This window comes from Salminus brasiliensis, chromosome 12 (genome assembly GCF_030463535.1).
Source record: "Salminus brasiliensis chromosome 12, fSalBra1.hap2, whole genome shotgun sequence".
In the NCBI taxonomy this organism is placed as follows: domain Eukaryota; kingdom Metazoa; phylum Chordata; class Actinopteri; order Characiformes; family Bryconidae; genus Salminus; species Salminus brasiliensis.
In genome coordinates this window covers 38997300-39010784 of record NC_132889.1, presented here as the reverse complement: position 1 = coordinate 39010784, position 13485 = coordinate 38997300, and the positions used below count along the sequence as shown (strand labels likewise).

Sequence of the window (13485 nt, the reverse complement as noted above, 5' to 3'; positions counted from 1 at the left end):
GCTTAAGTGGGTGGATCCGTCTTTGCTCAGTGGTTGCTATGGTGTTACTTCATGGTTACTATGTTATTTCAGGTGATTTGCTTCAGTGTTGCTAAATGGTTACTAGATGCTTGCTATGCCACGGCAAGTGGTTAAGTAACAAAAATAGAATAAGGACCTCTAAGCTCTCTACTTCAGTCCATGTTCTAGATAACAGGGAGTCATTCAGTGTCAGAAACCACATCATCAAGTCTAGTATAGGTTACTGAACACCTCCACACTCTTTGACCTACACATGCAGTTAGCACCATGCTAATTGGTGGTGCACGCACGTTTCCATTACTTGCTGGCTTCATCAGCATTGCAGCTCCAAAAACAAGAAACTTCAGACACCAAACCGGTCTTTGATGATTGGACTACATCTGAGGTTAGACCAACAGGCCTGTCAGAAACTCACCAGCTGGAACTCTCTGCGCCGGTCGTAGGCGTGCTGAATGCCACTGTCTGCCCACAGTGAGCGGATGGAGGGAAGGTACTGCAAGAACATCTTGGTCTCCACCATACCCTGCATCATTTTGGATGAGCGCGTGTCGAAGGCCATCACCGTCTCGCCGTGCTCCTGGTTGGATGGGTCGCCCCATGGGATGTGCAATTTCTCTCGTGCGTCCACCAGCACTCGAACACCTGCGAGAGACAAAACACAGACAGGCTCTTGATAAATTAGCGGATAAAAAATGTTCTAGTTTTACATACAACACACACTATATGGACAAAAGTATTGGGACACCTGCTCATTCATTGTGCCTTCTGAAATGAAGAGTATTAATACAATTTTTAAAATGATATTATCCAGCTTTTGTTGGAGTAATGGTCTCTACTGTCCAGAGAGGGATCTACTTTCTACTAGATTCTGGAGTAGCATTGCTGTGAGAATTTGATTGCATTCCGCAACAACAGCATTAGTGAGGTCAGGATGTTGGATGATTACCACCCCACCACAAGTACTGCATGGAGCTCCACCACCATCACTCCAGAGAACACAGTTCCTCCACTGCTCCACAGCTCAATGCTGGGGGGGCTTCATACCCCTCTAGCCCACGCCTGGCATTAGGTAGCATGGAGCCAATAGGGTCATGATGTTGATCTGCTCCAGAGAGTCCTATTCTATTGGCAGTACTTCTTCTCTACAGGGACTAGATAAGCTGTGTGTGCATTTGCACATCTGTGTCAGCAATGGATGCAGCTTAAAGTAGCTGAACGCATTCATTAGAAGGGGTGTCCACAAACATTTGGACATGTAGTGCACATTCAATTCTATGCAAATGTTTGTGCACCCCTGGTCAAATAACATGTATTATTGTTGTGTAGAGATGCACCTTTAGTGACATGCTGCTTTAGCCTGTCCTGGGGTCAGTGATTGATTATGATTATGATTAATTGATTGGAATTCCAGCAAACCCCCCCCCCCCCCCCCCCCCAAAATAAAAAATATATATATACATGCTGATAAATGCTGACATCACAACAAGGGACAAAAGAAGCGTGATCTGGATCTATAAGCTAGCACAGTCAGCAGTTCTGACACTAATGTTTATAACTAGGCAGCAGCCGGTTCTCGGTTTTCCTCAAAATGAATGAACCGGATTAACGGGTGAAGACGTAAAACAGACCAACTGAACGTCAGGATCTGGAGTAAAACCGTCCGCCATCGGTTCCAGCAGTGCACCAACAGCTGCAGCTTCTCCAGACAAAAGCTTCTCTACCTGACCACACCCACACCACACATAAACACACTGTCTGCAGCTACCGCACACACACACACACACACACACACACACACACATCCCCAGACAGATCTGTCTGATACAGACACACACACACACGTACCCTTAAACAGTACTGGCCAAATATTTGTCAGAGTTTAATAAATCTGCTATTAAACTGTCAGACTGCTTTCAGTATAAAGTTAAACTTAAATCCACAACTATATTATTATTATTAGTAGTAGTAGTAGTAGTACTGTGTTCTTAGGTTTACACTGTTCAAAGTAAATATTATCTTTCATAAACCTGCATCTCCAACAGCAGCTTCACAGGAGGAAGAAAAGCATTCTTAACTTTCAATGGAAGTCAGCGTAAAAGATTTTGGAGCATTTCTATTGGTCAATTCATCATGTAATTCTGAAAGTACTGACATATTTACACTTTCAAAAAGTGAAAAACTCCTAATATTTTTTCTGTGTGACAGCGAAGATTTCTATTCACTTCTTTTTAAAAAATGTATAATTATTTTATCTGATTTTCCACCCCGGGCCATCCTACCCCTTAGAAAGAGCGAGGCCAGTTGTACTCTCCCACACACTGATGGCTGAGCCGAGGTTTGGTTAATGTGGCCTAACGTTCAGAAAGCAAACCGATGATGCCCTCATTTGTTTCACCACACACTAATTACAGACACAATAACACAGATCGGACACCTCGTCTGCACACCCTTCCTAACACGGGTGTCCCTTGCAGCCACATAACAGGTCAAACCAGTTTCCACTGCAGTCACGCAGTCACACACACACACACACACACACACACACACACACACACACACACACACACACAGGTTTATAGACCTACAGCTGCTTTCTCTTCAGGGTGTTTCTGATTGTTCTTCCTTGGACCTCTTTTATCCTCCCCAACATCAGTACATCACTGTCCTTTCACACTAAAGCTGGGACTAGGGCAACATCAGGATACTTCAAAAAGGCTGTAATACACTAATGCTCTATAATGCTCTATAATGTTCATATGATCCTCAAGCTCATTCTGACAGACTGTAATACACTACAGGAAGCGTAGGGGGCGCTCTATAATGTTCATATGATCCACACGCTCATTCTGACATACTGTAATACACTACAGGAAGCGTAGGGGGCGTGCTATAATGCTCTATAATGTTCATATGATCCACACACTCATTCTGACAGACTGTAATACACTACAGGAAGTGTAGGGGGCGCTCTATAATGCTCTATAATGTTCATATGATCCACACGCTCATTCTGACATACTGTAATACACTACAGGAAGCGTAGGGGGCGCGCTATAATGCTCTATAATGTTCATATGATCCACACACTCATTCTGACAGACTGTAATACACTACAGGAAGCGTAGGGGGCGCGCTATAATGCTCTATAATGTTCATATGATCCACACACTCATTCTGACAGACTGTAATACACTACATGAAGCGCAGGGGGCGCTCTATAATGTTCATATGATCCACATGGTTAAAACACTACAAATAAATGACAGACAAGCTCCACACAAAGCTTTAAACCGGGGGCTGAAGTCAATTAGCATGGCACGAAGGCTCTGATGTGCTGTAGCCATGAATCCTTTCCTGTCAGCTGTGTATCCTGTGTGCACAGGCCTGCATGCCCTCAGGAGCATTCCCAATACCACACAAACTAGTGCGGACCTGGTCCCAGTGCAAAGCCTCCAGCTTTACCAAGAGTGCAGTTTCTGCATATTTCCAGTACATGCTCTGATGCAAAAATCAGCACTACGGTCGTGTGTAAAAGCCTAGACTCCTCCTATCTGTTTAGTGCCACCTAGTGTACAAAGGAAGCAAGCGTTTAGAGTGAAATGTATGGTGGACCAGGTACTGACCTTTACATTCACATACAATAGGAAAGGTTACCCAGTGTTAAGGCAAGGTTAACAGTAACACACTGTAAAAGGGAGACGGATCAATAGACATTTGATTCTATACTGTCTAAAGCAGACCAGCTAAACACGTCAAAATACCTCTGTCCAAATACTTATGATCAGTGAATGGAGGCTGCTGTGTCTAACACCGTCCATTTATTTTACCATCACATCTGCGGGACTCTTCTAAACCCACCATCACATCTATGGGACACTCCTGGAAGCTCATAAACCCACCATCACATCTATGGGACACTCCTGGAAGCTCATAAACCCACCATCACATCTACAGGACGCTCTGGACGCACCTATATTCAAAACATCAGCTGCTGCCATTTAAATGGGTGTTTGAAACTACCTCCACCATGTTTGGAAGCTGTACTTTAGTACCCCAAAGTGCTATACATCAAGTTCACACATCAGAATCTGTATTTGAACGGTATCTAGTATCCACCAACACACTCTGTCCATATACTGTTATCATTTTATCATCCAGGCCCGTCTTGGTGTGGCCCGAGCTCAGGTCAAGAGTGTTTAACCAGAAGAATCCTTCCCAGAGGTCCGCCCACTTATCATAAAAGCCCATTCGCAGAAAGCTCACTGCAGTAGGATCGATAACCGTTCATAGATGTACATTAGTGAAAGTAAAGAGCCACCCAGCATCATACATCCATGCATTTAAGCAAAGATCACTGTCCAGCAAGCTCCTACGAGAGTCAATCCCTTAGGCTAAGGCTAACAGTTTCATTCTGCAGTTTAATTACACAGAAACGCTGCAGAGCCTGGGTGGCAATGCCACCCTCGTATTGTTCTCAGTATGTGGGCGGTGGAAGCATGCACAATGCAGCATACGAGATAAATACACAGATAAATGTGAGCTTGCAGGCAGGAACGGACAAACAGGGCTTATTTGATTTAGCTTAAGGTCGTCTTTCCGGTGCAGGGAGCTGTCAGCTACACGGAAACAAAAAAATACATATAAAAAAAAAAAGAAAATGACACCTTCACTGCAAAAGCTGGTAACAGAACTGAGAACTCACTTCACTTCATGCTGGTGATGCATGATGCATCGTTGTGATTATGCTGCTAAAGGTGATTGCAAAATGCCTTCAACAACAATGGGACAATGACATTTTAAGGAAAAGTTAAGTATGCAAACTCTGAAGCGTACCATTCACAACACCCAGTGCCCCAATGTTTCCTGAAATTTCCCAGTATCCTATCTGCTTCCCCCTAGCACCCCAACCTGCCATTCATTCCTCCAGTACCCCCAACCTGCCATTCACTATCCCCAGTACGTGCCATTCACTATCCCCAGTACGTGCCATTCACTATCCCCAGTACGTGCCATTCACTATCCCCAGTACGTGCCATTCAATAACCCCAGTACGTGCCATTCCTCCAGTACCCCAACGTGCCATTCATTCCTCCAGTACCCCAGCAAGCCATTCACTACCCCTATTACCCCAATGAGCCATTCATTCCTCCAGTACCCCAGCAAGCCATTCACTACCCCTAGTACCCCAATGAGCCATTCATTCCTCCAGTACCCCAGCAAGTCATTCACTACCCCTAGTACCCCAACGAGCCATTCATTTCTCCAGTACCCCAACGAGCCATTCACTACCCCCCAGTAGCCCAATTTTTAAAAATAAAACTCACCGTCAAGATAATTCTGAGAGGATTAAATTCTCAAGATTTAAAGGTTTTAACCAATCATAGCAGCTTATTTAACTTTCACCATCACTGCAGACTGGACGACTACAACCAGAGTGCTTACTGGACTCAGATCATCCACCATCAGTTTCCCCTCAAGGCAGGAGGACACAGCCTCTGTAAATGACACGACTCAAATAAATTAAAACATAAACAATAGCAGGATGCAGCATGTTGACATCAGCTCTGGGGACCATAAACAGGATCATATCCGAGTTGGAAAAGTTAACAAAACTGTTACAGCCGAAACGGACCACAGACCGCTAAACAAACATCGTTTGGCTGCCTGTTTATTATACACGGCAGTGCGGCCCAAGCAGCCATTCAGACCCGAATGGACGAAGTGATCATTTCACAGAGACCATCAACGATGCACCAATTAGCTAAAGGCTACGCAGGTCAGCTCAGATTATGAACGAGTGATAGCGACTGGAAACACATCTAAACAATTCAGAGTGCAACTGAGAGAAACTTCGGCCACTCGTTTCACACCTTCACCACCATCCCACCTTAAAGGGTGCGTCAGTAACGGTCTACGGCCACAGCGTTTAAGGTGGAATGGAAACTTCCAATGAGAAGCAGAGAAACACATTCGGTAAACAAATTAATAAACTAAATCTAAATCTTAGCAGTCAGTGTTTATCTGCTCAGTAAATCACTGATATCAGAATAAACACTAATAATAACATTTCTACAGAAAGTGGTGGTGGTTCTCCATCACTGTGTTCATCATTAGAACATCTCCAAAGTTCTCCTCTCTCATGGAGTCTAGTATTATTTAGAGCTCTCCTCAGATCAGCACCTGGTTTGGTGGTAAATCAGGGCTTAATGATGGTAAATCAGGTGAGCTGCTGCTGCTGCTGATGGAGTTGAACACATCCTCCACGCTGTGCTGGCTGGACTGGGGGGCGTCCAGGAGAACCCTGGAGGAACCGAGCTCTGTTCTTCAGACTAGCTCACCGACAAAATCTCACTACTTTCTTTCTTCAGAATGAGAAGCTCTTGGTTCTCCTTTTTACTGGATTTATGTTCAGCTGCATCTGGAGTTTCTACAGTAAACACTCTCCTACTACAGTCAACATACATGGTTTTAAATAATGTAATAATTACCATTGTGCATGTAAATATTTCCCACCCTTCAAACACTCTGAAAACACACTTCTGTCCTGAGTGATCTCTACTCCGAAAAGTCCTGAGTAAACATTTTCCAGCTCAGATTTGCTGGGGCTGAACATTTAGTTGCCTAATAGAGCCTTTTAAAGAGGAACGCTGACCGGATGGCGGAGAACTCATCGTGATGCTACAGAAAAACTAAGAGAGCAACACTAAGCATTAGTCAACAGGCTCACTCAGTAGTTATTCATACCAGTCTATTCTAACCTACAGTAATGCCTTCATTGCTTCTGCACATTTCAGCCTCTGTATCCACGCTCCGCATTACCACGGCGAGACTCAAATTGCTTATGGTGAACTCGCGATTCCCTCAACTGCTCAGCTAATTCAGAAACAGTTATACAGCATTGTACCATCTTCAATCAACAGCCGAACTTCACAAGCATCCATAGCATCCTACAGGGAATGGATCTGATTGTCATATTTACAGCAGTTGTGTCCAAACAGTTGAAAAGACACTGGCAAGATTTGAACAGGTGTGTTTACCACAGGGTGAGATTTAGGATTTCTATCAGAGAGAATTCCAACCCAGACCCAGCTCATAGGTCTCGTAATCGATCCAGATATGCTTTAAAACACAGCTTTTTCTGCGTTTCGGCCTAAGCCCACTCTAACTCTCACTCTCCATGGTAGAGGTTTTTGATAACATTCTCTAAAATATGAGAAACTAGAATTTAAGTTATTTAGTTAATGGGGGGTTTAACGCCAAGACAGGACATAGGCATTTTCCTTGCAGGAGTGGAGTCGTTGGATACCGTCAATGGAGACTGGGGTGGTATTTCAGCTCTGGTTTGGGTGAAAAGGAGTCTAATATTTTCTCTATTTACAGTGTTTTCATGCCAACAGGTGAAAAAACTGACATCACAGCAGGCTTTGACTGAGGACTGGATTTACAATTATATTACAGTTACACAGACCAGGGTGTCTCACATTTGGCTATAAAAGCTACAGAAGTCCTGTACAGTACATACATATATTTATGTGGTACATTATTTCTATTTGAAGGAGGCTCTTTGAACACTGTGAGAAACAGAAATGTGCTTCAGCTTTGCAATGCTGTATTTAGGTCTGCTTTGGCTGTTAGGCTTGCTCTTGATTCTGACACCCCCTGCTGTGCTGACAAGATCATAGCCGTTTTTCTGACCGAGTATGAACAGAGAGATTTTTAGAAACATCTGGACATGTTGTACATCACCATACTGAGGTGTAATGTGATTAGGTATATCACAAATCAATAAATATGAACTGAGATTGCACCATAAACACCATAGACACTTCCAGTACTCAATCAAGTCAATCAATTCGCTCGCTGTCAACTGAGGTTAAAAATCACAGTCTTGATTAACGTCCATGACAGTTCAACCCCTTGCTATAATGATCTCTCTCAGGCTCAGTCTAACCTGCAGTGATTAGTTTCACTCAGAACAATAGAGGAAGGTGAAACTAACACAGGCTCTGAACTGCAAGGCTGTAGCTGGATCGCTCCCCCTCACCCTGTGAAAGTCAACAAGAATGCCACTAACCCTCATTAGCAGCTTAGGATTAGCACCAAACAGCCGTTTACCCAAATGTTTTCTTTAAGTTTATGAAGGAGGGTACTGAAGGGGACTTTCCTCTTATCGACATTTGGTCTGAACGAAACGAACACTGCAGGTTAGGCTGCACCACAAGGGTGGGATGTGTGATGGCAACGTCACTCTGAAGTGATTTATGACACCATGCTTTTCTGAGAGTATCGCAGAGGTGTAATCAGTACGTCTAGAGGTAGACATGGCATCATACCACTTTTGTTTCCAATACTAATATTGAAACCTTGAGTATCGATTTCTTCTTTATTCACTGAGACAACCGCCTGACAGTAGGCCATCATGGTCAAACTACTCAAACACTCCTACACCACAGAAAGAAACACTAACGTCATCACACAGAGAAGAGTCAGAATTGATTTTTGATGGTTGTCCCATCCAGAATTTTCTGTTGATAGTGGCCTAATACTCATCCATCCCCACTAATAACCATCAGTACCCATCCACATCAATTCACATCCATTTATAGCCACCCACAATTATTCACGTCCGCACTCACATCCATCTATGACCTCATACACTTATCCATGTATCCCTACCCACAGACAACTAATTATATTATTTTATTATATACATACATACACACACACACACACCGAACCACGCCCATCTATCCATTCATTCATCCCCACCAATACCCATCCACATCCAAAATCTTACATTCGTGCCTACCGATACCATCCATGCCCACACATACCTACCTACATACTTACTGATTAATACCCATCCACAACCACCCAACCTACCAAAACAACCCCATCCACACATACCCACATCCCAACCTAACAATATTCACAACATCTTCCATTCACACCTACCAACACACCCACAACACATACACCTACTGACCAATTCACATCCACCCACACCCTTCCACACCCACCCATATCAAATTCTACTCTCATCCATTCATACTCACCAACACCCATACCTATACTCATCCAACCATAGCTGGCCATACACTAATACCCACTCATGCACATCAGCTTATTATGCTCTTATCAGTTGCTGGCTGGTGTATCAGAGGGGGAAAATAATAAATCAGATCCGACTCAAACATATCTATTCTGAAACACACACACACACACACACACACACACACACACACACACACACACTGTGTAAAGTCATGACGTTAGCCATGTCTCTTCCTGTGGGGTAGTCGACAGTGTAAGCAGCTTGAGCATGACAGTCTACTTTTAGACACTCTTCTAAAGAGAAGCCCCTCAGTTAAAAACAGCTCATTTAACGTTCAGCCGTTTCTAAAGAGAAATATCCGATCTCTATCAGTACCAGTCCAAACTCAGGAGTGAAAAGTCGTCACAACGAAACAGCACGGCGAAGGTCACGCAAAGTGCCGATGCCCTGACCAATTTGTCCAGCCTTACAGTAGAGCATGCCATCCGTCACTGCCTCGTCTCCGCACATGACCAGCGCTAGATCTCAATCTCGGTCAGGAAACCTCCACACTTTGCTGCAGTCATACAACTGGAAATCCCCGACTGAGCATCAGCCATGGTTAGTGGGGAGCCCCGCATTATATAACACTGCTGGTGATCATTTATCACATCCCCTTTTCAGTGAAGAATGAGTAAACACACACAGAGAAGTGCACCTAAACCTCCATGACAAGTGTCACTTCACAAAGAGGGGGAGGTATGGGGAAAACGATCGTTCCCTCTAGTGCTTTTATGTGTTGGTTACTGACTAACAGCAAAAAACACTGTGGGGATGTTTGACAAAATAGAGAGAAGCAAACACCTGGTAAATGTCCCAGCTGCACCCCCCCCACCCACCCCCTCAGCTATTATCTCCATTATGACTGCTTATCATATCACTACACACTGTCACTGCACTGTACACACTTATGTGCTATAGCACTATATATACACATATACACACACATACACATATATATACACACATATACACACACATATATATATACACACATATATACACACACATACACATATATATATACACACACACACACACACACACACATATATATATACACATATATACACACACACACTGTATATATAATGTGTGTGTCCCCTAACAGGACACGTTGCTCCCAGTAATTCAGGACACCTTATTATTGTATAACCTTATTGTCCAGTTTCTTATCATCAACATTAAGCTTCGATTTACTTTCCTGTGTGACTATATACACATACATATACACACACACACACACACACACCTATATTTATATTTCCGCCTATCCAGATTTCAACAACTTCCTTAGTACAGTACTGATGATTATTATTATTATTATTATTATTACTATTCTAAAATGTGCTGCACTCCATGTAATTAAACAGGGCTTTTCATGACTGTGTGTGGTCTGTGTCCTTTAAGCACTGGTTATATATATATATATATAAAGTCGTACTGTGGTTATATATATATATATATATATATATATATATATATATAAAGTCGTACTGTGGTTATATATATATAAAGTCGTACTGAGCATCACCAAAACACAAAATACCGATACGATAAACATCGTATCGTCCAGCCGTGGGTTTCAGGTGATGTATGAAATAGACGTGGGCAGATCCTGCAGCATAAACACCTGAGCCAACTGAGCCCTGATAAACAGCAGTGTTTAGACCGGACTGGTTACACGGTCCGGTCCGGTCCGGTCCAGCTCAGCAGCAGCAGCAGCAGCAGCAGCAGCTCGGGCACTTAGTTAGTTAGTCAGTCAGTCAGCTAGCTAAACTGCTTTCTGAGCCTGTTAGGAATCAATGACCAAAAAAATAAACCACCAAATCAACACATCAGCCTGAGCCCAGCTGCTCGGGTTGTGGTCAGGGCAGTTTTGGGACTCTTTACACGACTGACCTCTTCAGTGAGCTCGGGCTGGCCAGCGGCTCGGCTCGGTTCGGCTCGGCTCGGCTTTATCTAGCTGTAATCAGCAGCGCAGGAGCTCAGCCCGAGCCTAACTTACAGAAAAGCTGCTAAACCCCGTATCTCCTCCACACGGACAACCTACTTAGACCCATAAGAGCCTCCGGGACCGCGGGTCTGTGGACTCTTTGTCTCAACACCGCCGCAGAGGTTTAAATCTGCACCATTGGGCGTTTTCTTCCACTTTCTCCGCTTAGCTTAGCTTAGCTTTAGCTCCTGCGTTAGCTTAGCTTAGCTAGCATCACCGCACCAACAAGCTCGCTGGCACGCGCGCGCGCGCGAAAACAAAACAAACACACAAACAAACAAACAAACAAACAAGCAGAGGTCGCAAACAAGAGCCGGTTCTGGTGCTGGTTCACCTTTGATAACGTTGCTGTAGATGGTGGCTCTGAACTCCTCTTTCGCCCGCTGGTCGAAGTCCTGCCCGTGGATGATCCGCATCTGCTTGAGGAAGGTGGACTTGCCGCTCTCTCCGGCGCCGAGCAGCAGGATCTTCACCAGCCGCTTCACGTAAGTTTTGTCCTTGGAAATGGATTTGTCTATCTCCTTGGATTTCCTCAGCTGCTCCGCCTCGCCGCTGTTCAGCAGACATTTGGGAAAACACACGGACAGAAAGGACCGCGACGGCAGGAAATCCGCCATCTTCGACACAACTTCATCGAGGCGGTGGAGAGACTGGCGAAGAGCGGCTGAACCGAGTCCTTTCAATGAACCTGGCGAGTCGACTCGCAGGAGCCGCCTGACACGAACTTTTATTTTGTACGGGATGTTTTCGAGCATGCAGTTTTTTATGATACATGTATTTACTTTATATAGCTACATATTTTTAATATATGCCATCTAGTACGTTTTAATTGAATTTAATTAATATAATTTATTTGCACATTTAATCCGCATTTTATACGATTCGTATGTATGCATTTATATTATTGTGCGTTATATATGAATGAGTGAAAAAAATATTGTATCAGTCATTTTAACTGCATTAATCTAATATTATTGTATATATTATTGTATATAGTGTGTTTCTATAATGTATAAATAAATAAAATAAACTGTATATTTAAAATAAATATGTGTGCAATGTGCATTTGTATATTTACAACCACAACATGTCTATTATTTAAAAAATATATAAATATTTATATTTATTTATACATTTACAACGACATTTTGTATGATTTAATATAAGTATAAATGTAAATGTGAACATAAATATAGACATTTATAGCGGGATTTTCATTTCTTCAGTGTAATCTAACCAGTGTTAAGAACCAGCTCTTTAATTAGCTCACAGCTGGTCTCTGCTTGTGTGTTTGTGCGCCTCCGTCTCAGTGAAGTTTCCTAACTGAAGGCCCGCGCGTGTGGTTAGATGGTAGCTGTGTGAATAAGGTCTGTCTGCTCCAGGTGGAAAGACTGAGAACTGGTCAGAGGTTCCTCCCCACCCAGCCGGTAGCAGAAATAACGAAACAAATAACCAGTGAATCGATTCATTCAAACGGACAGTTCAAATGAGTCGCCGCGGTAAACTGAACCAGACTCCTCATGTCTACAGTGTTGGAGGGCGCGGTCACGAGAGGCCGAGCGCGGGCATGAGCGCATGCTGGATGCGTTTAATCACATTAGTTTATCAGAGGCGATTTTTACTGAATCAGATATGACCTAATGACCTTAATGTACTCTACACTGTACTCTACACTACTGTACTCTACACTGTACTCTACACTGTACTCAACACTACTGTACTCTACACTGTACTCAACACTACTGTACTCTACACTGTACTCTACACTGTACTCAACACTACTGTACTCTACACTGTACTCAACACTACTGTACTCTACACTACTGTACTTTACACTGTACTCTACAGTACTGTACTTTACACTGTACTCTACACTGTACTCTACACTACTGTACTTTACACTGTACTCTACAGTACTGTACTCTACACTGTACTCTACACTACTGTACTCTACACTGTACTCTACACTACTGTACTCTACACTGTGTATTACACTGTACTCTACACTGTATATTACACTACTGTACTCTACACTACTGTACTCTACACTGTGTATTACACTGTACTCTACACTACTGTACTCTACACTGTACTCTACACTACTGTACTCTACGCCACTGTACTCTACACTGTATATTACACTGTACTCTACACTACTGTACTCTATGCCGCTGTACTCTACACTGTACTCTACACTACTGTACTCTACGCCACTGTACTCTACACTGTATATTACACTGTACTCTACACTACTGTACTCTACACTGTATATTACACTGTACTCTACACTACTGTACTCTACACTGTATATTACACTACTGTACTCTACGCCACTGTACTCTACATTGTACTGTACCCTACACTGTAATTTACA

The 13485-nt window shown here is 43.3% G+C and overlaps 1 protein-coding gene across 1 annotated transcript in view; it reads right to left on the bottom strand.

Annotated features, from left to right (window-relative positions):
• Positions 1-11748, bottom strand: part of gna13b (guanine nucleotide binding protein (G protein), alpha 13b) — a 34769-nt gene extending 23021 nt beyond the window's left edge. Inside the window, exons 1-2 of the mRNA XM_072693813.1 lie at positions 11446-11748; positions 437-663 (exon numbers count right to left, since the gene is read on the bottom strand). Coding sequence (XP_072549914.1) covers positions 437-663; positions 11446-11728 — 510 coding nt within the window. The 5' untranslated portion in view covers positions 11729-11748. The remainder of the gene's footprint in view (positions 1-436; positions 664-11445) is intronic.
• Positions 11749-13485: the final 1737 nt, after the last annotated feature.